This window comes from Gambusia affinis, linkage group LG20, assembly GCF_019740435.1.
Source record: "Gambusia affinis linkage group LG20, SWU_Gaff_1.0, whole genome shotgun sequence".
Lineage (NCBI taxonomy): Eukaryota > Metazoa > Chordata > Actinopteri > Cyprinodontiformes > Poeciliidae > Gambusia > Gambusia affinis.
Window position 1 is genome coordinate 8,424,350 of NC_057887.1, and position 27,910 is coordinate 8,452,259.

Sequence of the window (27,910 nt, forward strand, 5' to 3'; positions counted from 1 at the left end):
AGCAGGGCAGACAATCTATTCCTTTCTTTATTATTTATTTTACACTGGTTGTTCTACTTCTTATTGCACTGACTGAACAAATTAAAGTTGTGCTGTTTTCACATGTTTGAACACAATTGTGAAGCTATTGGTGTATTGATATTTTATGATATCTCTACAGCTATCAAATAAATTAGTAATTTGGTATCTTTATGCCTGTAAGGATTTGTTTTTTTTCTGTGTGTCGATTTAGGTTTCTGTCTCTGTGTTGTTACCCCTGTTCCTCATTTCTCCTGATTGTCTCCCTGTGTATTTAAACCCACCTGTGTTCCTTGTTCTTTGTCGGGTCCTTGTCTCGTCGTTGTGTCAAGTTATTTTGTTACCAGTTGCTACCAGTTCTGAGCTTTTAGCCTTCCGCTCATTCTGTGCTGCCTGGACTTTGGACTTTTGTATCTCTGTCATCTTCGTTAAATTCATCATTCATTCTCAACAACTTGGGTCGGCTGCGTCTGCCTCGCCACCTCTCACCGCAAAACGTGACAACGCCTGTGTTTTAAAGGAGAAACGCTTTAAGCCAATTCAGCCCTGGTTTTCTGTGTCTGTACTAAACCTCGCTTAAAAACTCAAAATATAATATGGGATACATCGTAAGAAATTAAAGGCAAAGAAGTACAATGTCAAAAGATCGTGTCTTCTGTTTCTGCAACAAAATGGGCATAAGCTGCACATTAGTGATGTCATATACTTCATGTGAATAATTTAAGAAGACAATGAAGAAGAAACATCATCTGACATTTTTTGAAAAATACTTCCTATCACATGAGGAACAACAGCGGTGACTCCATAACTAATGATTCGATTCTCCCATCTATAAAGGTCAAGTCACTGGGTGAGCATATAAAATCCTATAAACAGTTAACTTATTGCTGTAACTGATGATTATCTTAGTAATCAATTATTCTTTGTGGTTAATTGATTTATCTGATTTTTTTTTTTTTTTTTTAAATCGCCATGCTCTACACACTTTTTATTTAACCATTTAAGCCTTTTTTATACAAACTGACTAATACTAGAAATACATTAAACGATACAAATAAACAAAAAATTCAATTCCTTTTGTACGCAAGAAAATGTGCAATAACATAGCATTCATTTGAAGGCTTTAACTAGACCGCTTGAGGAGTTTAGGGTAAAATATACTTAAATGAGAAACGTATGTTTATTTTTGTAGAGTTTTGTCTTAATTGCTGCTCTGAGTATATTGTTCTCTCAACAAACTCAATTTTTGAGGTCACCAGTTACCGATTAATCAATTGCTAAACGACTGATGACTAATTTAATAATAGATTCATCACCAGTCATCCGATTAATCATTTCAGCCCTAAGTAAACCTGAATAAATTTACATTAAACCCTAATAATAGTACAAAAAAAACCTGAACTGAGGCCAATACCTACTCTCCAAGAACATAAAGACTTGCTCTCTATTCTAGTAAGAACAAGAACAATGTGCTTTCTAGCCAGAATCTGAATCCTACTTGACAAGAAATCAAGTGCAGAATTCATTAGAAGTCTTCATAAGTGCACTGCAGTAGCACAGACACTTCAAAAGACAAAAAAAAGAAAGTTCTGCTCAGAATATGCATTAAGAACAAGGAACAAGAAGCCCCAAACCAGGGCTGGATGATTTTATTTGGTTCCTACAGCCAATGGGAGAAGAAATTTCTCTTCTGAAGTTTATGTTGATCTATACTGCTACTATGCAAGCTCTATACAGAAAAACAGATGTTCCAGTTACAACTACAATATGTGTGGGTTCGTTTTGGCCTTACTAACAGGTACTGCTCTGCATGCATTAATCTGCATCTAAAAGGAGAGACGGTTTTAAACACCGGTCTCTCTTGGCACGCGGCTAATTTAAACCAACGGGTAAATAACATGCTTCTGCAGGAATTGACGGCACCCTGGGGAGGAAACGCAGCCGCTACATTCTGCTGTCCCGGAGCGGAAACACACGTCTGAAATGTGCAGGACAGCGGGCCATCATCATCATCATCATCATCACTACTACTGAACATCATTGTTCACTGAAGAGCTTTCAAACTAAATTTTATGAAAACTTTAAATGCAGTTTTATAAACAAAAAACCCCCCCAAAAACAAAACTATTAATCAAGATTTAATTATCGCAGGTCCTTCCTCCCAGCAGCTGTTATGTTCTCAGTAAGTGTTTACGTAGCTGCTGTTTTTACGTTTTTGGTAAATAATCTGTTATTATCGGTTATTAAAACCACTGTCAAACTTACATTCAGTCACCTAAGACGTTTGTGTCTGATAGGAGACGAGAAATGAAACTCTCAGAAAATAACACCCGTCAGAAAGTGTGTCATTTATACTAATATCTAAACACTTCCAAACGGTTCTCGAAAACGCACAGCAGTCAAATCCTTACAGTTGCTGACTAGGTTTTAGCACATTTTATTTCAGGGTTTATTCCGACGATTTATCTTTGGCTACGAGACGCAATTCCACGATTGGACGGCCAAATCTATTTTTGACTTTCTCCACAGATTCTCTGTCGGATTCCGTTCAGGACTCTAAAACACAAACACTGCTTCCGGTCAGAAAAAACAAAATAAACGAGTGCTTTTAAACCTAAATCTAATAGGAGTATGAATGACTTCGGGCTGAACCGCAGCCTCATAGCTAAGAACGTATAAAAATAACTTCTCGCACAAAAAAGATACATCAAAACAGTGTTTCCATGAGGAATATTCCAGTCAGGGAGCTTATGAAGAAAACATAAAGGCTTGCTCAACTTTTAAATTGTTTCTAATCTTTTATCATGGCTGCCAATAAGACACTTCTGGGTGATTTTTATCAGTTCGGAGAGCAAAACAGAACATTGGACTTCACCCTGCGCCTGTTTGGAAATGCAAGAGATAAAGAAACCATTCTGTGTCGCAGCTAACGTTAAATTAGTTTTGATTCTAATATGATATTTAACTAACCCAGCGAAAGCAGCAAAAAAAGAAAAAAGGCTAAATATATTCATAGAATGTGTTGAAATAGTCCCTCAGATGTTTACTAACACAGAACATGTCATACTAAATGAACACTCTATTTTTAAAAAAAAGATATTATTCAGTGACCTCAAGGAGGTTTATTTGTGTGTGTGTGTGTGTGTGTGTGTTGTTTGAGTCCATTGCTCACTTGGCATCAGTGAGCAGCGACAGTGCATATGGGATTATGGGAGTCCTGCGGAATGATCTGCAGAGCAGCACCGAAGTAATGAGAACATAAATCACGGCCAGAACTGCATGCCGACACGCTGATCCACAAGAGACCGCTTTCATGAATGCTAGGCAGTAAACTAACAAAATTACAAATGCTCACTTTACAAGAAAAGAAAAAACAAACCCAGCATCATGGGGGGGGGGGGGGGGAATTTTATTAACGGTTATTATGTAACAAATGCGCTTCCTGTTTTAAGCTTTTTTTTTCTGCTGTTAACTTACAGTGCAAGTAAAGCGAAGTCTTCCTGCTCACCCTCTCTGTCCTCTTGTTTTATTCAGTGACACATACATGATGACACACACTGTAAGATGAGATAATCCCCACATACACACACACACACACACACCCACACACACACACACACGCACCTGTCCAGCAGTTGCATCATCTCCTCATAGTGCTGGATAACTCTGGCTCCTTGCGCAGACTCCAAGCACCTGATGAAAGTTTACAATAAAGTTCATGTCGATTTATTACAGCACTTTTTTTAAAGAGGCCTTTAAAAGCAGTGACTTCATTCTGAGACCCTCAGACAAGAGGGAAAACATCAAGTTTGATTTTTGTTTGTTTGTTTGTTTTATTCATCCACGTTGAAAACACGAGGAGCAGCTCACGAGGGGAAGAAGTGCCTCAGTTTGGAGAAGGGGACCCGGATGCGCTGTTGTAGCTCGTCAGCCCATCTCAACCCTCCAGCGACCTCTGGCATGTTCTTATTGGTAGGTGTTGAGACTGAGGAGGACAAACATTGCATCGAATTACACAGATATGGAGTTTTCGTGGAATATGTAGCTAATAAATATTTGCTAAAAATGTCCTGGTCTTCAAAATGTTGCTTGATGTTCTTCTAAGCCGTGATGTCCTTCTGGTATGTCTGTGTGAATATGTTAAATAAGTTCTAGACAGATTTTTTTGGTAACCCTAACCCTACATCTGATGACTGGTTCTAACATATAAGGCAGAAAAAAAACGGTCAACATTTGAAATAATTGGCAATACATCCTTCCATCATTGCTGATTTTTGGTCCACTCTTTTGTTTTCTTATTGCAACATCTCTGTTTTGTTCTTAGTAAAATGTCAGGTTGAGTGACATCTAACAGTGGCAGGAAATCTTCCATGTAAAAGCAACCAAAACTCCAGATGAAGAAATCTGTTTCAAATTTGTATTTTTGTCAAGTTTCTTTACAGTCCGACTTTCATTTAACAGTACCTGACTGACTCAACTTTCTTTCTCAGATTACGAGAGGCGCCGTCTTCCTCTTTAGACGGTATAACTGTTCTTTTGGGAAGCAAGCGGAACAAGCTGAATGTGGCAAATGAGAATTATTTCTACGCAGTCAAGCACTCCAGTCACATAGCATGATACAAGGGAGGCTTCGAAATGTGATGTGACAACGGGGGTGTGCTGCGTTTAGGACTTGTGAAGTCAGCAAGTTTCCAATGACTGTGTTCTTCTAAATTAATAAGTTTTAATATCAAGACTATTCAAAGTTTCACAAATTTCAGGGTGTCCTTGAAGCGTTCTAACGGACCTCACTGTTCACTGAGCACAAAATTATTTCCTTAACTATTATTCAGCTTTTTTTTTTCCCCCCCCCTTTTTTTCTGACGGAAGGGAGTTGCGTCAAAGACACCCTTCCTATTCAGACATAAAAAGCCAGCTCACCAAAACTCCCAAATTGCTCCAAAGCATAAAGTAAGGCTTTGAATCTTTTCCTAAGCCTCATCTCATAAACTGAGCTAATATTATTACAGATATCGCTTTGAATCTCACCCAGCTCCTTTACCGCTTTCATCTGTTTGTTGTAAAGGTGTTTACAGGAGTCTAGCTCTTTGTCAAACATGGACAAAAGGAGGGGATATTTTCCCACAGCATCAACGGCGATCAGCGGACGCTCTATCAGGCCGCCAAACATTTCCAGGACCTGAAAACATCAGAGAAATTAAAACAGAAGAAAGATTTAAATCTTTACATAGGCCTGTGCCCACGGATTTGTTCACGTAAGAAATGGAGATTGTGCTACCAGACCTTAAAGGTGTGCTCCAGTCCTGAGGCATCATCAAAAGCCTGACAGAAGATTGCCCCTAGGCGGCGATCTGTGTCATCCACCTTCAGCTTAAAGGCCCTCACATCTCCTTCGAATTCCTGCAAGGCAAACTGCTCAGCAGGAACGGTGGCCACACAGCATCACACCGCGGGGCCGATGTAACCCAAAGCCAGCATAACATATTGCTTTTTACATCTCACCGACTCCCAGAGTTATTCGGCTAAGACTGACTGCTCCTTACAAGCAAAATAAATTGCCTTGTCCCGATGTGAGGAGAGGAAAATCTGCAACTCACTTGGCATTTAAAATAGAGGAGCTGGGGTGGAGGGGAAGGTGTTTGGGGTCCGCAAAAAGCTGAGTGACCAGGTAGCTGTGGCGGCAAGTTATTCAGGAGAAGAGCTTTGCAGTGCTCAAATAAATAAGTTGACCATAGAGTTGCTATGGATACACAACCCTCTAATTTCCCAGTGGGCATCCAGAGAGCACCACAATCCATAGCGGTGATACATACCATGTTGGTGCCGTCCAAGCAGTCATACGGCTTTGCTGTGAAGACCCTGTAGGAGTCCAGGAACTCTTGATAGAGCGACTGGATCTGAAGGCTAAGAGCTCTTCCTCGGACGCCTCCAATCTCCAGTTTCTCAAGCTTCATCAGGTCCAAATACGTTGACAGGATGTCCTGTGATGAAGCAGCAGAGGGAAGCACATCACAATTAAATGCACCATCAGAATCTCATTCGTCAAATAAGTTCCACAAAGAAGGTTTTGCTGCTTTTTCATCTTTGAATGCCCTCCTGTGTTTACCTTTATATTTTCCAGTGTGCTGATAAATTGATCCAACCTTGAGAAAACCAGCGTTGGGGAAAAATCCCAAGGCCTAACCATGATCCCATTCTTCTGGTACATCCTCAGGTTGGCCCTGTGGTCCTCATAGGTGCTCCTGAAAAGCCGCAGGACCTCCAGGCTCATCTGGACCCTCAGAAGACTCTCGGCGGGTTCTCCTGTCAGGACCTCCTCTGGAACTAGATACACCCTGGCCTGATTGTTGGAGATCAATAACATGTTAGCTTGGCTTTGCTAGGCTTGCGAACCACAGTACATTTGCTGTAGTAACAGCTGGATGGGCTGAAGTAGTGTGATTATGTCTACTCGCTGATAATGTCCTGTAAAGAGTTGGACACTCCTGTTCTAAACCAAAACTGGAACACAGTTAGATTGTGGTTGGTGCCATTGCCAGATGAAAGTTTTTACCCCCCTTATTCTTCATGGTTGATGGAAATACTACATGCTGCTTCTATCAGATGTGAAAAACTCCGAGTTTCTTCTAAAGCCATTGTCTCTGAAAGAGCTTATGGTTGCGTCTATGCTTCACCTATAGGTGGTCCATTGTAATTTTCTTACATTTTACAACAGAATGTTCCTGGGACATGTCATAATCACATAATAAGAATCAGAATATACCTGTTTATTGATCCCCAAGGGGAAATTTCTTATTTTTTTGACAAGCTACTCCCATACAAAGCAAATATAAGTAAAAAACTATATATATATATATATATATATATATATATGGATATATATATATATATATCAAAGCATGCGGCTCAATCCCATGAGGGGTGTTATCACTTTTGTAGGCATTCTGAGTAACCACGGCGACGTAATTAGTCAAATTCAAATCAAAACAAATTCTAACTGACACTGTTTTGTGACAGTTACTCAAAACAAACTTGACACAAAACAAAGATAGAACTTTGTCTCCCCTTCTGTCTCACTCACACATGACAGTTTTCAGAGAGGATTAATTACCATAGCAACAGAACACTGAGGAGGGAACTACAAAAATGGTGGAACAGAGGAGGGCAGAGCTTCCAGTAAGAACTAGAGATGCCACCTTACTACAGGAACACTTACTACAGATAAAATGGCAGTAGTGCAAAAATAATTAAATTCCATGTGACTCATGAAACTTGGTGCCCCTAAACTGACAACCACTTTGGACTGTCAAAATAACAGCAACGCATACCCAACAAAATAAATGTCTTCACATTTTTCACAGCAGGTATTTGCTGTTTTGGGCATTATACGACTGGTTTAATCCAACCACTGTTACACAAGGGATTAGTGAGGCCTTTTAAAATGAAGCTTACTGAAAATTTCAAACTAAAAGCCTCAATATTTCTCTCAGGTCACTTGAAAAGCAAGGCTAAAATAAGGCTAAAATGCCTATGGTTTTTGAACAACAATATTTGTTGTTAAACTAAGAGATGAGCGCGTTTTCTGGTAACGAAGTGCCACGAAGTAAACATTGGATTTGTACTTATGCAAAATGTACCAATTTTTACCAATCAATTTCTTGTGTCTAAGCAGTATTTCAAAAGAGCTTATGTTTTGTAAACATTAGTTATTAATTTGGTTTTAAGAGATGCGCGGGTTTTTTTGTCTGGTAGTGAACTGCCACGAAGTATAAATCAAATTTTTACTTTTGCAAAAGTCACCGGTGACAAAAATCTTTTCACTTTTTTGCAAAATTCACCAACTGCACAACTTTTGTTAAGTAGTAAGTAGTGTAAGATAAGTAGTATTTCAAAAGAAGAAAAAAAAAATCTAATGTTTTTTGAACACTAACAATATTTGTTGTTAATCTGTTGCTAAGAGATGAGCGAGTTCTCTGGTAACCAAGTGCCACAAAGGAAACATCTGATTTTTACTTTTGCAAAATTTACCTGTGAATTTCTTGTGTAAAAAGCAGCAGTATTTCAGGTAAGCAGTATTTCAAATTAGCTTGTTTTTTTTTTACACAATATCAGTTATTAATTTGGTGTTAAGAGATTAGTGTTTTGTTCTGATAGTGAACTGTCACAAAGTATAAATCAAATTTTTACTTTTGTAAAACATTTTCCACCATGACAAAAAATTTATATATTTTCACTTTTCTGCCAAATGCACAATTCTTGTTAGTTAGTAAATAGTGTAAGATATAGTATTTCAAAAGAACAGAAGATTGTTCTTATATTTTTTTGAACAATAACAATATTTGTACTTAATCTGTTGCTAAGAGATGAGTGTGTTTTCTGGTAACCAAGTGCGACGAAGTAAACATCTGATTTTTACTTTTGCAAAGTTTAAGACTATAAATGTCAGATAAGCAGTATTTCAGAAGATGTTTTATGTTTTATAAACAATAAGTTTAGTCATTAATTTGGTGTTAAGAGATGAGTGTCTTTTTTTTTTTCAGGTGACAAACTGCAACAAATTATAAATAAAATTTCTACTTTTATAATATATTTACCGCCAATGACAAAAAAAGGAAACATTTTCACTTTTCTGCAAAATTCTTGTTAAGTAGTAAGTAGTGTAAGGTAAGTAGTATTTCAAAAGAAGAGAAAAAAAATCTAATGTTCTTAGAACAATAACAATATTTGTTGTTTATCTGTTGCTAAGAGATGAGCGCGTTTTCTGGTAACGAAGTGCCACGAATCTGACTTTGACATTTGTAGAAGTAAAAATCAGAAGGCAGTGCATTAACATTAGCACAAACATTAGCAGCGCACTGACTCTCACTAGCAGTCTAACATTAGTTTTTTACTAAAAAAAACTCTAAAATAAAATAATTTAGCTATTATTTCATTTACCAGCCATGTGTAGTGCATTGAATGAAGGAAGTCAATGTAAGACAACATGCTAGTGATACCCCACATGCCACTGGTAGCATTTAGGCTAACATTAACATTTTGGTCAATCTTACCTTATACACTAATTTTAACATACTTAATGGAGTAAGTTTATGTTACTCAACATGCTTGTGACTCTCCACATGCCAGGTTGCTAAGCTACTTCAGCAAAGTACCTTAGCTAATTATTAGCATCAGAACGCTGAGTTCCAACCGATGGGCTCACTTTGGCAGACCCTGTTTAAATTTCCTCTGAAATTTTCTAGTTTTAAGGGCTCTCTTAATTGAATTAATGAATTAACTGAACAACTGAATTACTGTTATGGTCCAAGATAACCATAACATCTTGGACCGTAACGTAGTTCGATGTAAACTATGTATACACACAATGTTCTAGCTGTGACTGTGAATAATCTCACATAACTAAGGCAGCCGGCGGCTCCATGTGTCACACAAGATGCTCCTTTTTTTCCTCCCACTTAAGCACCTGCCACCCAAAATGTTTGTGCACGTTACTGATGGTCAAACAACATGTTGCTTGACCATGATTGTTGATGGTCAAAAAACATCAACAATCATGGAGGTTTCATAATATTCTTTTAGATTTAGAAATGAAACTGCATTTTCCGAGAGGACTGCCCAAGATTAAGCGCAATCTGGGAGCGTTCAAATCCGTTCAATCGTTGAGTTTAGATGAGTTGATCCCACAAGCAACCACAATGCTTCTTCATGTAAATACTCTGTCAGCAGCCAGACTGAGCTCAGACGACAAACTCCGGGTGACTTTGGCATTTGGAGAGCAGAGGGTTGAAACAAATCTTCAGCTGTTTGAACCGTGCAGTCTCATGGCAGACTGTGGAAACCTTCTGCTCTATCGGTTGAAAAGGATATCAGATCTAAGATGAAATGCTCACATCTAACTGCAGGGTTTTCTGCAAAGAAAGCAGGAAAAGTGTTTTGTTTTGGGGGTTTTTTGGTCCCCCCCGAGTTTCCTGCAGCAATGCCACAACGGATACAACTTTAACGGAAAACAAATGTGCTGGTTTGCAAAAGTCTTTGCACATTTCCACATATTTCCTTCCTGTTCAGCAGCACAGTTCAGTATATTTTATTGGGTGTTTATGTGAAAGTCTTACAGTCACAAGTATTGAGTAATAATCAATACTGTCATGATACATGACATTCATTTTACAGCAAACTCAAGTCTAAACTTTTTCCAGGTTTTACTACAAAAAAACTCTACATTTGGTCTCACTTATTTTCCATAATGTTTGCCGTTGGCCACAGATTTGCCTCCACCAAACTTAAGATAAGATTCCCCTGAACCCCAAATTTGTGGACTACACGGCTAACAGCTGTCCTGTCGACTGGTTTATCCCACCTAAGATAAGGATCTCTGCACGATTTCGCCCCGCTCTGTGTTTTTGTAGCTAAAATCCCACTAAAACACTTTGGGCTTTGAGTTTCCAAGGGTGTGAATAATTTTTGCCTGGCACTTCATACGTCTCTCCCTGGCTGATTTGTTACTTTTCATCGTATTTTTTTATTTATTTTTTCCTATTATTATTTTTATTGCGATCACAAGGCTGTGTTGTTCAGTAGCGCTCCATGTCAAAACTTAGATGTAATGTATTTATCAGTTCACTTTATATTCTGCTCATGGGGTAAACATAGCCTCCGGGATGAATAATGCAAATATTTCAAACTGACACAATAAACAGGGAGTTGTTTTTTGTTTTTTTTAACACATCGGAACACCGGCTGTTTTCTAAACTCAAACCTCTGTGTTCATTGTGCTTATTTTCCACAGGAGATAAATCAACCTGCAGCTCAGTTCTGCCCTGGGCCTGCTGAGCCCCCCGAACCCCCCCACCCTCCCACCCCCGTCTTGCCTTGGTGACTGACAGGACCTTCATCTGACAGGATTTATTATTTGGAGAGACGTTTTATCCCAATCGTCCAAAAAAAAAAAAAGAACAAAAACCTTAGAATGCACTTCCTATGGAACAGTGGAAGGTCTCACGATGCAGAAAAAGCATAAAAGAAATTGCCCCGACTCATATCTCATATCAAAACTTTACCCAGAATTCTGTGTTGTAAAAAGAAAAAAAAATCAACAATGAGAGAATCTGAGCCAACCTGCTGTATGAGGAGGTTGCAGGTCCCGTGCAGCAGGACGATGAGGCGTCCTGGTGTGTTGTAGTGTCTGGAGTTGGCCCACACCAGGCACACTGTGTGCATAAAAGCTTTAATTTGACCTTTGACACCAGGGAGCTCCATGTTTTCCAGTTCCTCAAACAGACGCCGCAGCGGCGTCAGGTAGATGCAAATGTCCTGGGCTTCCTCCAAAGCTGCCAAATGATAATAATCCGTTCGTTTTACTTGTTGCTTGTAAAATAAATAAATAAACTTCTCATCGTTAACTAAGCAACGATTTCACCTGCAAGGACGTCTCGCTGCATGTTAACAAAAGCAGGATAATAGCTGCTCTCCACAGCCTCCATCAACGCCTCCATCTTTTTCACTTTGCAGGAGTTCAGCTGAGAGTGGATGTACTCCAAATCTGCATATCTTACAGGGGAAGGAAAAAAAAAACAAATATCCCAAAATGTTTCAGTCAAATCTTCACAAATACCCAGAATCACACTGGGATTCTGGGTATTTAAATCCCAGAATCCCAGGGATTACTGAGAGTGTCTGCAGGGTTCCCCCTAAACTACTTTGAATTACTTACAATCACTTACTTTGAAAGTCGTGTACTCATATTTTTCTTAGTTGAAGTTCGACAGGCAACCACAGAGCGACTCAAAGAACAAACTATTTCTTTATATCTATCACATAAAATCCCAATAAATATATCTTAAAGCATTTAGCTTCCATGCACCACAAATCTGGAGGAAACTTCCAGAAAACTGCAGAACAGCTGAAACATTGAGTGCCTTTAAATCTAGAAGCTTAACATGAAGCTCCAGTTTGCTTAGCCTGCTGAAATGGAGAAATCAAGCAAAAAAACACCATAGCAACATGATTCTATTTCTGTATTTCAAAGGGGACATTGATGAATTGGTAGATAAATTTTTGAAAGACAGTCAAAAAGAATCCTTTGAAGCATCAGAACAAAAGTAAGTTCTCTTTGTGATCCGTCAGAAAGCAGATGGAACGTCTAACTATTGTAAATCTGCTGGAATGTCCTTTTTTTATTACCAGGTTTCTCATCCAGTCATGCAACAGTTAGCTGCAGTTCATTGCTGCAAGATCTAATACCTGAGGAGCAGTTTGCTGTAATTTAGCAATAATTCTGCTATGAAAGCAAATTTCCTGCAATAGAAGAAACGAACGGAGCACTGGGCCAAAAATTTCCATTTTTCACTCCACTGCACAGATGTTCTGAAACTTGCAGCAACAGCAAGAGCCGGTGAAATAATTCGGCATCGAACCTGCGGGGACGGGGACGGAGACGGTGGCTACAGTGGCTCTGCAGAGCATGGAGGTGCTGACCTGTTGTTCCAGAAGAGCAGCTCGGCGTGGGGCGTAGGAAGTTTTCCTCCCAGCACGGCCTCGGAGGAGTCGTCCTTGAGGACAGCGCGGATCTGATGGCTCCACTCGATCACCGCGGACTCCAAAGAGTGGATGATGCTCCTGTCCGCTGTCGCCTCGCTAACGTGTAGTACGGGGAAACGTGAAGGACGGACGATGGCTTGATATGATGCTGAGAGTCGGCGCTCCCTTCTTACCTTTGGTCTGCCTCCAGGGCAATTTGTTCCACTTTCTCGAAGCCCGCTGGGAGAGGAAGCAGGGTCTTGCCTTGGACTTGGCCAGACAAGACCAGAACGCCGGTTTTGAGAGAGTGGACATGGTACTTAATGTCCTGAGACACAACGTGGGGCCATTTAATGTGGTTCTTCTTGTTGGACAGCAGTGGAGCTACAACCTACACAGGTGTTAGGAAAAAGAAGTCTTTGAGGGTAAGAGATTGATTTTGTGAAGCCATTACAAATACTGACAACCGCATGTTCATGTGAAAAAGGCATCAAACACGGTGCGACTTTATATCATGTAATAATGCTATTCCCTCATTAAAAACATACATGGGGTGTTGCTTTGATTCTTTCCCAAATCCTTCAATCTCCCACGGCAACCACTCCAAAAACATCAATTTTCATAAAGCTCTGAACTACTCATCAGTCCGATGCGCCTAAGACCAGCGTAATTAGAAGCATTGTTGTGATGACTTCCTGAAGGCGGAGTCTCAGAAAGAGCAGGAGCTTCTTAAAGAGACAGAGGCGCAATTTCAAGGCAGAGTCAAACGTCTTTTAAGTCATTTAAAATGTAACATTTGACTTTCAAATGACTTAAAAAACCTTATCTATCAGGAGAATATTTTAGAGATTCAGCATTTTCATAACTGGAGGGAACATAGTTACTTGATTGTATTATTAAATGACTGGAAAATACATACCACCTTCCCTTTAATTATGACCATCCAACCAAGTAGAGGTGAAGAGCTTAAACTGTTTGAAATAAAGGCACCTTTAACCGTGCATTAACACTCATGACTTTGACTAGGCCATTCCGAAAAGGCTTAAAAGGACAGTACTCCGGTGCATCTCAATAAATCTGAACATTATCAAAAAGTTCATTTATTTCAGTAACTTGACTTGCTGACTCAACTGTAGCACAATACATAGATTAATGACATGCATATGGATGTTTTCACAACAATTTTCTGCTCAAGTCTGACAGAAAACACAACATTTAGTTTTAAACCTGCTTAAAGGTTATTATTTTCAGTGTGACTGGTGAACCCCATTGGACTGCACTCCCTCCGGTCTCTATAATAAGATCTGATGGTGTGTCGCATACAGAATGCAACTTTCTGTGCATTTTTCAACACTTTTAAGTACTTTACATTCAGAAGTTCCTGCTTTTCCAGAGCAGTCTAATAATGTGCCTCTACTTTAAGTGAAACAAATCCCTCTGCTTTCTAATGGCCTTGGTGTAAAGCTGATAAATCTTGAGTAAATATACCTGAGAATCGTCTATCTGTGTAATGGCACACCTTCGTAATCAGAGATCCAGCCTCAAAGTGGATGAGCAGAAGTCCATCTGCTTATCCTGAGCCTCGTGTAATCATTACTACATTCTGCTCTGCTGCTCACTTACCTCCCCAACTAGAGCAGAAAACTGGTCCAGTGGAGCGGAAGACAGGTCTCCGTAGACCAATCTGTCTTTGATGGACTCTGGACTCAGCGCGGCTTTGTCTCTTTTCATAAAGTACACTGCTTTGTTTTTATGACTGCCGGCGAACGAGGTTGCGGGCTCCAGCAGTCCGGCTGCGCTCACGGACACCATCAGAGTCCTCTGCTCGGCCGTGTCCAGGAAGTCCAGCAGCACCTGCCTGTTGTCCCCGTCGGATGCACATTTTTCCCATCTGTCCGGCGTCACTTTGAGAGTTCTCAGCACGCAGTCGGCTATGAAATCCAGTCTTTTGTCCTCAGCGTCGAGAGACTCCTCCATGTCTGCGGGTTTCCCTCTGCTGTCCCCCGGGGTGGGCCCCGGTGAGTGTTTTGAACTGATTTGTGTCTCTGCCTCCATGGCAACGATGTGTTTGCATTAATTGGGCCGTTGCTTAGGGGACACTTCTGACCCCAGACCTGACCCCGGGACAAGGACACCCGTCCTGCTGACAGGAATCCTGAATGACAGCTATTGTTCTCCTTTGTGGGAGTGAGACGGAAAGTTGCAATCACCTTGTGGCCCTCTGAAGAAGAACACTTAAGGTGATAAAGGGTCTTTATGTAAACACGGGGGTACTGTGAGAAGTGAGGAGAAGTTCAAGCCCCTCGTGTTTCACATACAGTAAGAACTGTTATCTCACAATATCCCGAAATGTTTCGGGATGAATACAAATGTTTCCGTATAATCTTTAAAAGTTTAGCATATGTACAGACGTCTTTGGAATTTCTTCTTTTTTAAATCTCGCCACAGATTGTCAAGTGGATTCATGTCTGGGCTTTGGCTAGGCCATTGTAAATAGATGAATGAGATTTCATGTATTACAGGAAATTTCTCAAAATCTCTTGAGAGTTGAGAATCATGTCAGGATTGCCGTCCACCAGTTTCAATCTGCTTCAAGAAGGTTGAGCAGGTTTATTTTGATGTTGCTGTTTTATAAACGTTCTAGTGACTTCATATACTTTAACTAAGACTTAATAGTGCACAAAATGCACAAATAAAATAATAAGAAGAAATAACAGTTAATTGTTCCCATAGGTTTTATTTGTTTTACTTAATTTTTTTGTTAACAGCTAAAACAGACCATAACTTTTTAAGTAGTCAGGAAACGGGCAAAACACATTTACCCGAGTGCTTACTTTTGAGACCACAAAATAAGAAAAATAATAAGTCAGTGCATACTTTTAAGAATACTGGAGGCAAATGAGAGGGCTCCGATGGGTAAAATATGATTTTTTATTATTTTTTTTGTGATTTAAGGACTATGGATATTTCCATTAGGGATAAAGTCTGCACACTCTTTGGAGATGTTTAATAAGCAACATTTTGTAGTAGAATCACACCCAGCACATATTAGCATCTAAAGTGCAAATGTTTTGGAGTGTTTTTTTTTTTATTTTGTAAAAATAAAAAAAGAATATAAAAAGGAACAAGAAGAGATTTTTAAACCTGCCTTCTGTTAAAAGCAAGAGCCATGATGGCATAAATTAAAGCTTTAGCTCTTTTATGCAATTATTCTTTGAATCTGTAACACACTGACCTCTGAGAGTTTTCTATAAATAAACATTTTTTGTTTTGAACCAATGTATTGATTCGCTATCTATAAGTATTCTACCACATCCATTCTCTGTCATTGAAAAATGGTGTAAGATAAAAAATGTTTTCTGAGATCATGTGTAGTCTACCTGTTGTCCACTAGATGGCAACACTGCTCTGTTCTTGACGGAGCATTCGGCCGTCTCGTTCAACAAGATGAAAGCTCTTATAACTCCAAGGCTTAGATTGAATTATAAAACGCTGTTAGACAACAACAAAGCTATCTCAGCTTGTGACAAGAAGTTGAAATATAAAGTTAAAGAGAAATCTTGTGAATCCTGGAAGCGCTCGGCCTGTGTGGTCCTTTTCTTCTCCGAATGAGGATCAAACCACAAACACTGAGCACTGAAACATTACGCAGCTGTTTGATTTCAATTTGTGGCACCAAACAAAACAAACAAAAAAAAAAAGGAGTTTGTTCTCTGCTTAGTATTCTGTACCCAATTCCTAGATTGGGTAGGATTATCAGCAAAAATGGCATCAAACAACTGGCTTTGTTCCCTTTTGTCTCATGGAGATCCAAATAATAGAAAGGCACCGCCAAGAAGAATGTGTGTGGGCGTGTGTGTGTGTTCTTACAGGCGTGTGTGTAAGTGGAGGTCGTTCAGAACGTCCGGCAGCAACTACTGAGGAGGTTCGGTTTCTGGGAATATCTTTGAAGATTAAGAAGACAGAGTGAAGAGAACCATCACAGCCATACTTTCCATTTCAGAATCAAAAGAGTTTGTCTGGTCGCTGATACGATGAAGCTGCTTCCAGCTGGGTGGCTGGATTTTCCTGTAATACAAAAACCAGTAATGTTTGCTTAGCCACAATCTTTAGCTCAACTCGGACAATTAAGGTGACTGCTTCATAAACGGCGGCGAGGACGAACTCGGACGATGTTGTTCAAGCGCAGTTTGATGTTGGGGATTAAAGTAAAATCTTGTTGAATAATAACAAACATGTAGTCGAAGTTAGTTGGAGACCCGAGTGAAGTTGGTGTCAAGCGCAAAAATGTTCCTTTGTGCTGCCCTCATTTTTAAGATGTTAAATAAAAACAAAGTTTCCAGAGGTTATAGAAGGTCAACCAGCCCATCCCACACTTATGAAGTCAAACAAATTTGCTGTCCATCAATGTTTGTGCTGCTAAATTTCTTTTTTTGTGCTGTTTTTGTTTTCAAGACATTAATGAAAGTTTAAAAGGTCAAAAGTTAAACTGCAAACAAAATTAGTGTTAATTATTTTATTTATTTATTTTTTGCCACATACTGATGTTTCACCAACGCTTTCATGGGTACACAGAGGACTAAATCAAAATGCCTTTACATTTTGCTCTTAAAGGGAAAGTGTGACATGAATTATCTGTATAAATTCTACACAGTCATGATGACTCACAACACATCACTTAGGAAATCCTTCTCCTAAATCTCATCCATATCTCAATTATATCATAAAATAAAGTTTGTGGTTGAAATAAAAATATATATCCTCCTCCTTCTTCTTCCTAATTGAAGTTGCTGACTTTGTCTGGGGTCTTTTCTTGTAAAACACCTTATATAAGAAATTCTGGATTAGCTATTTGATTTCTCTGCAGACCGTCCGCTCGTTTAGGCAGCCAGCAGTTCACACATTCACCAGAAGAGGTCAGCAAATGTCCAAAAATAACTCCACTAAGCAGTTTGAGCTGAGGATGCACCTCCATCACAATACTGAGTATATTTGATAACATCATTTTATTTCTACATTGATTATTGACAGTTATCTAAATTCTGAATTTATTAAGAATTTTAAGTTTAATCTAAATTCAGAGGAATTCAGATTAAGTTCCTTTAATCTAAATTAAACTTAAATTTAAAGGATGTTCAGGGATTTCTTCAATAAACACATGAGTTGAAGTTGAACTGTGATCCCTAAAAGAATCATGCTTCAACAAGTTGTTGTCTTAGATGTTTCAAGAGTAAATCCAGACTAAATAAAAGTTATTTTGCATTGTGTTAGCTTAATTTCATTGCTGTTATTCAACTGGGGGAGTATGCAAAGGTTACTGTTTACTTCTCTCATCAACCAACACAGTTTTCTGGTCACCTTATTGCTTTCAGATGTGTATCAGCACTGGTAAAAAAAAAAAAAAGAAAAAAGGCAGTTGGATAAAAATCAGGAGAAATAACAGTGTTGGTATTCGTTCTAATCTTCCCACTGAACCGTCCTCATTCCTGCAAACTAAAACTAGACTGAGCTCGCTGTCTGGAACGTGATCAAGTATTAGAAGAGAAAACATGCAGAAAAGTGTGGCTCACTTATGTACCGCCACGCATGTCGGCTTACTCATACAATATCAACAGCGTGGGACTCTGCAGACATTCCAGCATAACTCTCTGAGCAACTTGTTCTTGATCTGCGTCCAAGATGTCTGCTTCTGTCTCCAGATACACCTGGTGAAGAAACCTTGTTTGACTTTTCCCTCTTTTTTTTTTTTTTTCTTGTTAAACTCTCAGGAAAAATCTTGACAGTCAACATGTAACACCACGTGTTGACAGTCCAAAACAGGCACATAAAAAGCAGCTGGTAAATTTAAACCAGTCGTGGGAGAGTTTTGCTTTCCTTTAATATAGATCTTCCTTATCACTTATGTGGTTAAAAACAAAGAAGGTCAGTTTGATGTACATTTTGATGGTGTGTATTTCTGAGGAATGGACTTAAGGAGCACTGGTAGCACTCATTCAGACTGGACCATGGAGTCCGTTACTGCTAAAAGACACAGGAATTTTTTTTACATTCATTTTTATCCTGGTGAGTAATATAAAAATGTAGTCAGAGGAAGCAGAAAAATCTAAGAAGCAGAGTGGGGAGATGTCATATCTGCGATCAGAGTGTGTTGTATGTCTTCTTGTGAAAGAGTTTATGTAACTTTTTTTTAACCATTTGAAAAGTGACTATGTTAAAGTTGCTATTAAAGTTTTACAAAAATTTTAAATTAACCCCCCTCCCCCAAAGAAATCCTAATCATTGAACTTGGAATGTAAGATATTTAATTATCAGCAATAACAGACATTTCAATAAGGAAGAGCAGAAACAGAGACTCTAAAGATGTGGTATTATGGGTTTTCTAGGCACATAGTACCATTTTAAAGCACAATCAAGTAGCTATGTTAACTTTAGTAGTTATAAAGACATTATGTCCAACATACCATAAAAGAAATCCGACTACAACTCCAAACCCTGAAATTGGCCTCTGTCTCTTTAAGAAGCTCCTGCTCTTAAGGAGCAGGAGCTTTTAAGAGCATTGTTGGCATATCACAACAATGCAACTCGATTACGCTTTTCATAACAGTCTTTTAAGGAGCGTTGGACTGAAAACTAGTCCGTAGAAGCACCACAGTCCTGCCAGGTCCTTTTTCTGGCCTTGTAATTAGCTTTTCATCCTGGTAATGAAGTTACCAACCACCCTTCTTGCCAAAAACAGTTCCGGTAGCGAAAACACTGTCTGAAAGAACAAGATTAGCAAACCAGCTTCAAAGCAACTTACTGATAATGTACACAATCAATAAACGCAGCCTCGCTACTTCAGAGGACCGCGCTAGCATAACCCAAAGGGTTCACTGTAATAAGAACAGCTTTGTTCCCTCAGAGTTATTAGTGGTGACAGGATGCAGTTCTCTGAATCTGTTGCCCTTGAGCAAGCAGTGGTTTAAAGATCCAAAACACATTGCCTATTTAGGCCCATTTGTTAATGAGCTTTATTGCAAATATGCAAATGTTTTTATTTTTGTTATTTTGAGTGCTGAGAGGATAAATATTTAAAAGCTAGGGGAATTTTTCTCAAACTCCAAATGTTATCGTATGGCACAGTTTGCAAGAGCGACATGGATATATTCCAGTAAACACATACAGTACATGACCTCGTCAACAAAGCAATAAAAACATATCCAAAAGCAATACATGGGGGAAAAAAAAGAAACTTAATGCTGCTTCTTTTACTTAGTAGTTTAAAAAAAAGAGAAGAAAATGATACAAAGCTTTCCTATAATGTAGGAAAGGATTGGGAAGTATTCATTAGCTTTATCTCAGCTGTCAATCAACAACAGTTGAATTGATAACCAGATGTCTGATTTGCTGATCTGCCTCATCCAATACTGCTTTGCTTTCCAAGTGTTATTACAACCACACCATAATTATGACAAAGAAATGCGGGACATGCTGGGAACTGAGGAAAAATAATATTTGTCAAGTGGGACAATCAGAAAACCCTCATGTAGGTTTTACCCAATTTTGGTGTTAAACTTTAGGCAAAGTTTAACATACAGCCTGCGTAGATTTGGTTCTCCATGAACATGTAGCTGGCAGGAAATCATTAACACTAAAGGTTACCACAGGAGGGCGCTGCAACATAACTCAGCAGCAGCTCCCTTTCAGTACCTACATGTCCCTCCAAAACCTCCTCACATGTCTGCGAGATAAAACCCTAACCCCTTGTCAGTGACCTAATGCTGCGCACATTACCATGAAGTGCCAAGGCTAAACCCTTTAAAAGTGATGGCATGGCACTCACAACCAGGGGACTGTTTGACATCATGGACGCTTAATTGACTGGCCATCGGACACCAAAGATCACACCGAGGACCACATCTGGACCTTCTTTGGATCCCTCTTCATGCGACTCGCAGACGCAAGCGCGCGTCTCGGGTTTATTCGAGCCGTGACGCAGGATGGCTTTCAGGGCTCCGCTTCCAAAGAATTCCTGCTGAAACCGGCTAACCGAGAAATGTGATGCAAGGCCCGCTTCCCGAGGATATGCCACGATTCATAAAGGCAGGCATCTGTTTGAATAAAAGCCCGGTCTCTGGTGAGCAGGCCAGTTGCTGCTCAGATCGCTCACGCTGCCAAGGCCGTCCGATGTTCTTAATGATCACAACCCGACGCTGGCAGGGCCGAACGCAGCACCTGACACCTGATTCTGTTTGTGCATGAATGTGTTTGAGGAATCTGTTGAATATCTCAGTGTCTTGGGAATGCTGGTAATCCCGGCCTCTTCAAAACGGCGTTTTTCCTCCTCGGCCTGGACGGAGCTTGATTCATTTGCTCGCTTCATATCAAAAGCAGTAGCATTAATCATACTTGACGCGGACTCACCGAAAGGGAATTTATCCGTTCAAGCGAGATCTGAGGAAGAGCTATTCATACCCCTGGATGTTTTGCTCATAATTTGGCAATGCTCTCCGGTATTTATCAGTGATGAGGCAATGATGCCGTTTTTGAAAGCGCCATCAACTTCACTGACATTATATTATTGTAGCTCTCCAAGCACAAGTGGCTCTCTCAATCTCTCTCTCTTTCTCCCTCTCTCTCTCTGCATTGTCTTCGTCTTGGAAGACGGCGCAGTGAACTAGTCTCTGTTGAGAGGGAGCGCAACCTGGAGGAACGTTAAGTTATGTTTGGGACCAGAGGGATGTGACACGTTAAGTGACGAGAGGGCAAAAGCGAAGGCCAGCGAGAGTATGAGAAAGCTGATAACGAGCTGAGAGGAAGCCTACGCTGTTTATCTGGGCTCTCTGCACTGCTGCAACACCATGTGGCCACTGAGTTATGGGGCCGAAACAAACAGCTCAAAACAACTCTGATTATTTAGTTCCTCCAAATGGAAGGAGGTGAGAGGTTTTGAGGTCGACGGCAGGCGGCGGGCAGTGAAGTCTTGCCTCTGGGACATGTGGAGGTTTGTGTAAATGAGCACTGATGGCTTTTCTAAAGAGCTGCAGGCCACGACTGAAGGGGTAATTTTCATATTTTTTACGATTTGGTTAGGGGCCAAAAGCAACACGATAGAGGCTCGCTCTCTCTGAAACAGGATATTGGGTAAGTAATGTCTGTCGGGGACCCGGCAGAAAGAAATGGAAGGCTTGATTTTCACACATACTGAAGGGCCAAGAGACATCTCGTAAGACATTTATTTTGAATTTGAAAGCTAGCAAAAACACTGAAGAGATCGAGTGCAAATGGACGCAGGTGTCAATTACGTGTACGGTTGCAGACGAAATTGTTCAATCCCAAGCCAGCGAATGACGTGTTGCTGGCAAAATTCAAAACTGTTTCAAAAGAACAAAACAAAAAAACAAAAAAAAGGAAAAGAAACACTGAGTACACTTTTGCAAACCAAGTGAGGAGTTACAAAGACACATGATGCAACCAATCAAAAACTTCATTCAGATATTTTAAATGTGGTTGAGATTGAACACCTCAAGTACCTGGACTGTTACATGTTGGAAATATGGCAAAAGAAATTCAAAGATATATTTATGTCAGACAAGAAAAATGGTACAAAAACATAGCAAAGGCCTGTGAACTCCAGCTGGAGGATGAGTTAGCCATTGAGCAGTAGCTATAGCACCTGGTGGCAGAAACAAGAAGCTATCATTAATCTAGTGAAAAAGTAACTTTACATCATCCATATCGTCTGAGCTTTTCTGAACATTTCTCACAGCAAGTCTTACAAAAGTAATCATAAAAAGGGGAGGGGAAAAAAAATAAAACATCCTTAATTAATCTGGGGGAAGGGTATTAATCTCCCATGGTAATTTGGCCTCAGAATGCTATACTGGAACCAGTTCTTTACTCCATGTATCTCTCACCGTCGTGCTCCATTTTGGGGAAATTGGATTCCATTCAGTTGTTATGCTGAGGACTGTCAAGTCTACATTCCCCCGAAAAAAATAAAAACATGATGCTCACTCCACTCATCCTTTGTAACAATGCCTAAATAAAATCAAGCCAAATCTGTAGTAAAGACAAGCTTTTTTTCCAGCTGTTGCAAATTGCTAAAATCAAGACCATTTTGTCTTCTTTCAGTCTTTCATTTCTTTTAAAAGTCTCAACGGGCCCAAGGTCTCCAAGTTTCTACGTTTCTTCCAAAGACGAGGCTGAAGCTAAGAGGTTATCAGGTTTTTGTGGTAGCTGCCCTTACGTTATAAGTTCTGTCTTTAAATTATCTAATTTAGTTGGTTTTTTTTTTTCTTTACTATATTTAGCTGTTCTCTTAACATCCAGCACTTGCCCACCCATCTGTTGTTCTTAAAATGTGCTTTACATTTAAATTAGATTAGACTTGAATATAAAGAATCTCAGTGAATGATGCCAAATGGGAAGGATACCTTGGGTGCAAAGGGAAAACTGGGACGCCGTGAGGTCAGGCATTGGATAAATTCATCGAAAACATACATTTCAAGCATTGCATTCGAGCAGATGAGAGTAGGAGCATAGGTATGCTGGGTAGCCGAGTGGCTCCAAGCTGAGAAGAAGCCCTTGGTGTTCAGCAGAACTTTGTGCGAGGCTAAAAAGGTGACGCTCAACTTGACGACATACCTTTTGAAATAGTTATTCTGCAATTGTTTCTAATCTTTTATTTAATAAGCGATTTTCCTGTTATTTGTCTTTCATTAAATTGCACAAAATTACACTCAAGAACAACAGTCAAATAATGTAATAGCCTCAATTTCAGCTCCCTGTTGGGCTTAGCCTTCTGTTGACGCCTTACCTGGGCTTCGCAAACGTGTCCTTTAACAATGTTCGCTCTCGTTGCTGGGCTCGACCCGGTAGGGTTCACAGAAGTCTTTATAATTGCTGTGTAATCAAATCCAATTGGGAACCTATTAGGACTCGCAGTCTAACCTGTAAGACCGGCGTCCACGTCGTTTCTGGATGTTACCGCTTCAGAAATATTTTTGTCTTGGAAAATAAGCATGCTCAGAAAGTAATTAGGAAAGTTCAAAACCGGGTTTGCAACATGAAAAAAACAAAACAAAACAAGACAAAAAAAAAAAAACGGCATCAAAAGCAATAGAGTCTAGATCAAATCAGTACAGCAAATCAGTGCAATCCAAAAAAGAGCAGCGTCTATATTGTAACTTAAAGGATTCAAAACAGTTTGACGTCCTGGTGTCCAAAAAAAAAAAAGGTTTTTATTATCTGGGGCCCAGGAAAACAAAAAGCACTGTGAACTTGAGATTTCATTCTGCAGCAAGGAATAACTGGAGGCCCTTGGAAGTCAGAGAGGAAATGGTGAAGTGATAATATTACTGACATGCGTTTATGGTTTTCTGCACGGGACATAAAGGTTTTAACAAATTTCATAGGTGGAAGTTACTGTACTGAACATCAAAAATTTCTATTTACCGTACATAGAGACTGATTGCAAAGTCATTTGTCAAATTTAAGATGATAATCACACAGGACTCCAAAGTTCCTAGCAGATTATTTGATGGGACTGCTAAAGACTCAAAGGAAAGGAGAATGTTTATTTAGAACAAAAAAACTAAATATCTGTTTCTCTATGTGTGAACAAGAATGAGGTTACTAAACTTTGGCATATTCAGTTTTTTAAAACGATTTCTGTGAGATCACCTAGTTTCATGGATTATCTGTTAAATTAAATCTGGGGATCATCAGCAAACAGCGGATTGGAGACTGCTCCAAAACCAGGAAGTAGACCGTAGCGCAGGGTATTATGGGTAAATACAACCAAAGAAAACGCTCAACTCAAGAGATAGTGGGAGAAATAGCTTGTGGATTTTTATTAAAGCCAAAAAGAAACCCTACAACCTCTGCAATCTGATACTACTCCATTTTTGTTTCCATTTTGTAAAGATGTAAGTTGCACTCATCTCTTCTTCTAAGGCTTTCCTGTCATTTCCTTCGTTAGTTCTTGGTGCATCGCCCCCACAGGCCCGGGGGCTGAACAGGTCTTTCAATGGCTTGGATCGTCTGACACAGTGCAGTTTGAAAGCAAACCACACCACCAGTTGAATTTGTAACAATTGTTGCCATTTTGGTCCCCAGTGGCACATCAACTGTGGACTATCTACTGTGACAACAACATAACCGGGCCAATCAGGGTTGGCTAAAGGACACAAGAATGTCATTAATGACCGTTTGTTCACCTGACAAGGTAAGACTTTTTCATTTAAATTATCCAATTTTTAACAGTGAAAATCACATTTTCTGCTACATCGAAGTGTTTCCAGAAGAATTATAAAACAACAGAGACACAAAGTCTCCACTGGTGCCTCTTGAAGGCATATATGTGGTGTAAATCAAACACTCTATGCACAGAGTTAGTCTGAAGGTCTCAAAACAGCTTGGGTTTGTCTTTATGCCATACAGCGGCCACAAATCAGCTCTTGGGCCACCAACGGATACAGTAGTAAGTTTTTGTAACCAGCCAACAGAAAAGCTCTACTGTTGATGAAAAGACATGATGTTAAAAGAGATGGTCTGGCATGGCTGGTGAGTGTCCTTTACCTCACAGATTCCAGTGATAGAGCTAAAGTAAATTTGGGCCTTGTTGTATATGCCTTACAGAAGTATACTGTTTATTTAACATCCCCAGCATGCTGAGTTATGACTGGTAATGATTACTCAAATGCCCAGTGTTTGGGCTATTGTACCAGGAGTCCCTCAAAACAGACGCACCGGTGTTTATTTGAGTTTTCCATTTTATATTGCCACGTGTCATTAGGCTGTTTAGAGTTTACCCCGAGTGATGGATCATTTCCTTCGCTCCTCTTCACTTACTTTAAAACCTACACTCGTCCTAAAGGCGCAGAGTACGTGTTTGTGAGCGGAGGTAGCGGCATCCAGGGCGTACGACAGATGTTTTGTTTCATCACGCCAAACGAGTATTAGCCACTAAATTAAGCGAGGGCTGAACTTCAAGACACCTCTTAGTTATTCTGCGTACAAAGTGTTCACTCATTTGCTATAATTTGCTCACCGCGCTGAAGTTTAAGTGGCGGATAGTCGTCACTAGAGGTTTTTGTTCTTTGAAGATATTTGATGTTCCACAGGACTTAATGATCCTGCGATGAGAGAAACAGGACTAGAGGAAAAGACATGGCCAAAAGCAAACTGTAACTAGCTGTTTTTAAAAAAATTATTATTATTATTATTATTATTATCTTAAATTGAAGAAGAAAAATATGGTTAATCCTGTCAAAAATTGAAGGAAATATTTTCCCCCTAGAGGGGTCAAACTTTTATTTTGAAGTAGTTATGAGACATTTGTCCTTATACTCCACAGCTACAGTCTTATGAAAAGGCTGCTTGTTCTCTTATAGACTACATTTGCTCCCCTTCACACAAACACAAGAGCACAACTGTTTTTTAGAAGTGGATCTCAGTAGCTAATTGAAAATCTAAAACAATTTGGTCAAATTTGAACTGGTCGATTCTTGGATTTGTAAGAACAGTTTTTGAGTTTCATGGAAACCATTAAACTCTTTGTGAAACACAAACAAATAGATTTTTATTTTATTTTTTCACTTTCCCGCCGTTAAGATCTACTAGTTTGAGCGTTCGAATCGTTAATAAACGGTCAAACTTTGGGGTGAAATTTCTAACTAGAGGCTCTATAAAACTCTGTGGTTTGTGAAACCTTCATCCTTTCTTAAGGTAGAACCAAATCTTTCAGTTTTCCAAAAAGAAAAAAAAAATAAAGGTCAGATATCTCTAGTTGTCACGACTCCAAACTTGCATATTGTCACCTCAGTTGCAAATTTCTTTTAATCAGAGAATACTGTTTTCATATTTCTACATTTGTGTGAATCTGCATATTGAAATTGTCACTTTGCTGCCTGAATTCTCCCCCTGAGGGACAATAAAGGTCATTTTACTCTAGTTCTCTTATATTCTATTTTATTCTGTATCACTCCCCTTAACAAAAGTAGTGACCAATAAGCCTAAACACTGCCAAAAGGTTTACCTTGGCATAATTTTGGAAAATAAATGTAAAACAACACTCTTCCTGTGGTAAGAATAGTGACTTCTAATATCATCCTGCACATAGTAGTCATACTGTATCATTATCATGCAGTGCATCAATATTAATTCATGCAAACTACCATATATTTGGCTCTAAATGAAATGCAACTTTAACTACCTGCTGGCTGAAACGTCGGGAGCTGTGCCGTGTTTCTCCTCACTTCAGAAACTACAAAGCGAGGGGGAGAACGAATCATAAATTAGCGTCTACGCCCTGGCTGGCTGTCCCGAGGTTTCATCCCAGATTTAAAAGCAAACAACGGCATGTTTATGTTGGCCCGCGAGCGCACGATGCATCAAACTTCATTTGATGCATTAAAGGCACCTCTGGATGTCGTTTGCGCACGCAGGTGAACGCTCGGTAGATGAAATCCTACTTTCTCTCCGTTTGATGTCAGCACTTGAAAGGCGAAAATTAATCTCGCTCCGAGATAGGAGTGAGGGGTTGCGGGTTTGTAGGCGCATTTTATTTCTTTTTTTTATTATGTATTTTGGATATTGCGGCGGAAAACCGGCGTTAACAGCCTGATAGCATGTAAATGAATTCATACCATCTTGGCCTTTGATTTCCCTCGAGGCTCTGAATTCGTTCAAAAATGTTCACACTCATATTAGGTTCTTTTTTTAGACTGAAAAATTACTTCGACTATATTTAATTCTCTGCAAAAACATGATTCAATTTAATTGTAATTTACTAATCTGTCGTAGATTTCAGATTTCTGGAACTAATGATCTTCTTGTGAGTAATCTTTTGGCGGAGGGTGCTGATAGATAACCCAGCCGAGATCCTTTCTCCGCGCGGGCCTTTGAGCCGTTCAAGGCCTCAGACGCTCGTCGTGGGAAATGAACGCGCGCTTGTTTTCAGCGAGGTCTGAAGGGAGAAGCGAAAAGCACGACGCCTCCTCCAATTCACGCGCGGATCCAGCCGTGAGTTGTGATGAAACACGCTCAGAAAGCTCTCCCCACGCCACTTACATCATGAAATATTCATGTCATTTGCAGAATGTGAACTGATTTAAAACCTTTTTTTTTTTTGTTTAAAAATCCGTCCTTTGTTTTTCCTGAAACCACATGCAAGAACTTCCTCCGTCCTGATAAGAAACATGCAAAAATAAAAAAATAAAAAGTTTTAATCCAGGCCTTTACAGGAATGCTACAAGCAGAAACATGACATTGATGGATTGTTTAAATACAATCGTACGGCACCGGTGATGGCTTAGTCACTTCCTTTTAAGATTCAGTTGTGTAGCGATATTCCTCGGTGGTTCACCCCAAACACTTTTCATTTTCATTTCTT

The 27,910-nt window shown here is 39.6% G+C and overlaps 1 protein-coding gene and 1 long non-coding RNA gene across 2 annotated transcripts in view; one reads left to right on the forward strand and one right to left on the reverse strand.

Moving 5' to 3' along the window:
• dnah9 (dynein, axonemal, heavy chain 9) overlaps nucleotides 1–14,599 on the reverse strand; it is a 159,836-nt gene extending 145,237 nt beyond the window's left edge. Inside the window, exons 1-11 of the mRNA XM_044102455.1 lie at nucleotides 14,158–14,599; nucleotides 12,729–12,925; nucleotides 12,493–12,651; nucleotides 11,435–11,565; nucleotides 11,134–11,345; nucleotides 6,125–6,358; nucleotides 5,832–5,999; nucleotides 5,302–5,418; nucleotides 5,047–5,197; nucleotides 3,889–4,003; nucleotides 3,643–3,711 (exon numbers count right to left, since the gene is read on the reverse strand). Of these exons, the coding sequence (XP_043958390.1) occupies nucleotides 3,643–3,711; nucleotides 3,889–4,003; nucleotides 5,047–5,197; nucleotides 5,302–5,418; nucleotides 5,832–5,999; nucleotides 6,125–6,358; nucleotides 11,134–11,345; nucleotides 11,435–11,565; nucleotides 12,493–12,651; nucleotides 12,729–12,925; nucleotides 14,158–14,589 (1,985 nt within the window). The 5' untranslated portion in view covers nucleotides 14,590–14,599. The remainder of the gene's footprint in view (nucleotides 1–3,642; nucleotides 3,712–3,888; nucleotides 4,004–5,046; nucleotides 5,198–5,301; nucleotides 5,419–5,831; nucleotides 6,000–6,124; nucleotides 6,359–11,133; nucleotides 11,346–11,434; nucleotides 11,566–12,492; nucleotides 12,652–12,728; nucleotides 12,926–14,157) is intronic.
• On the forward strand, nucleotides 8,015–25,320 carry LOC122823160. The gene is made up of 3 exons (XR_006369295.1): nucleotides 8,015–8,083; nucleotides 24,634–24,742; nucleotides 24,958–25,320. It is a non-coding gene; the product is annotated as an uncharacterized LOC122823160 (long non-coding RNA).
• The last annotated feature ends 2,590 nt before the right edge of the window (nucleotides 25,321–27,910 follow it).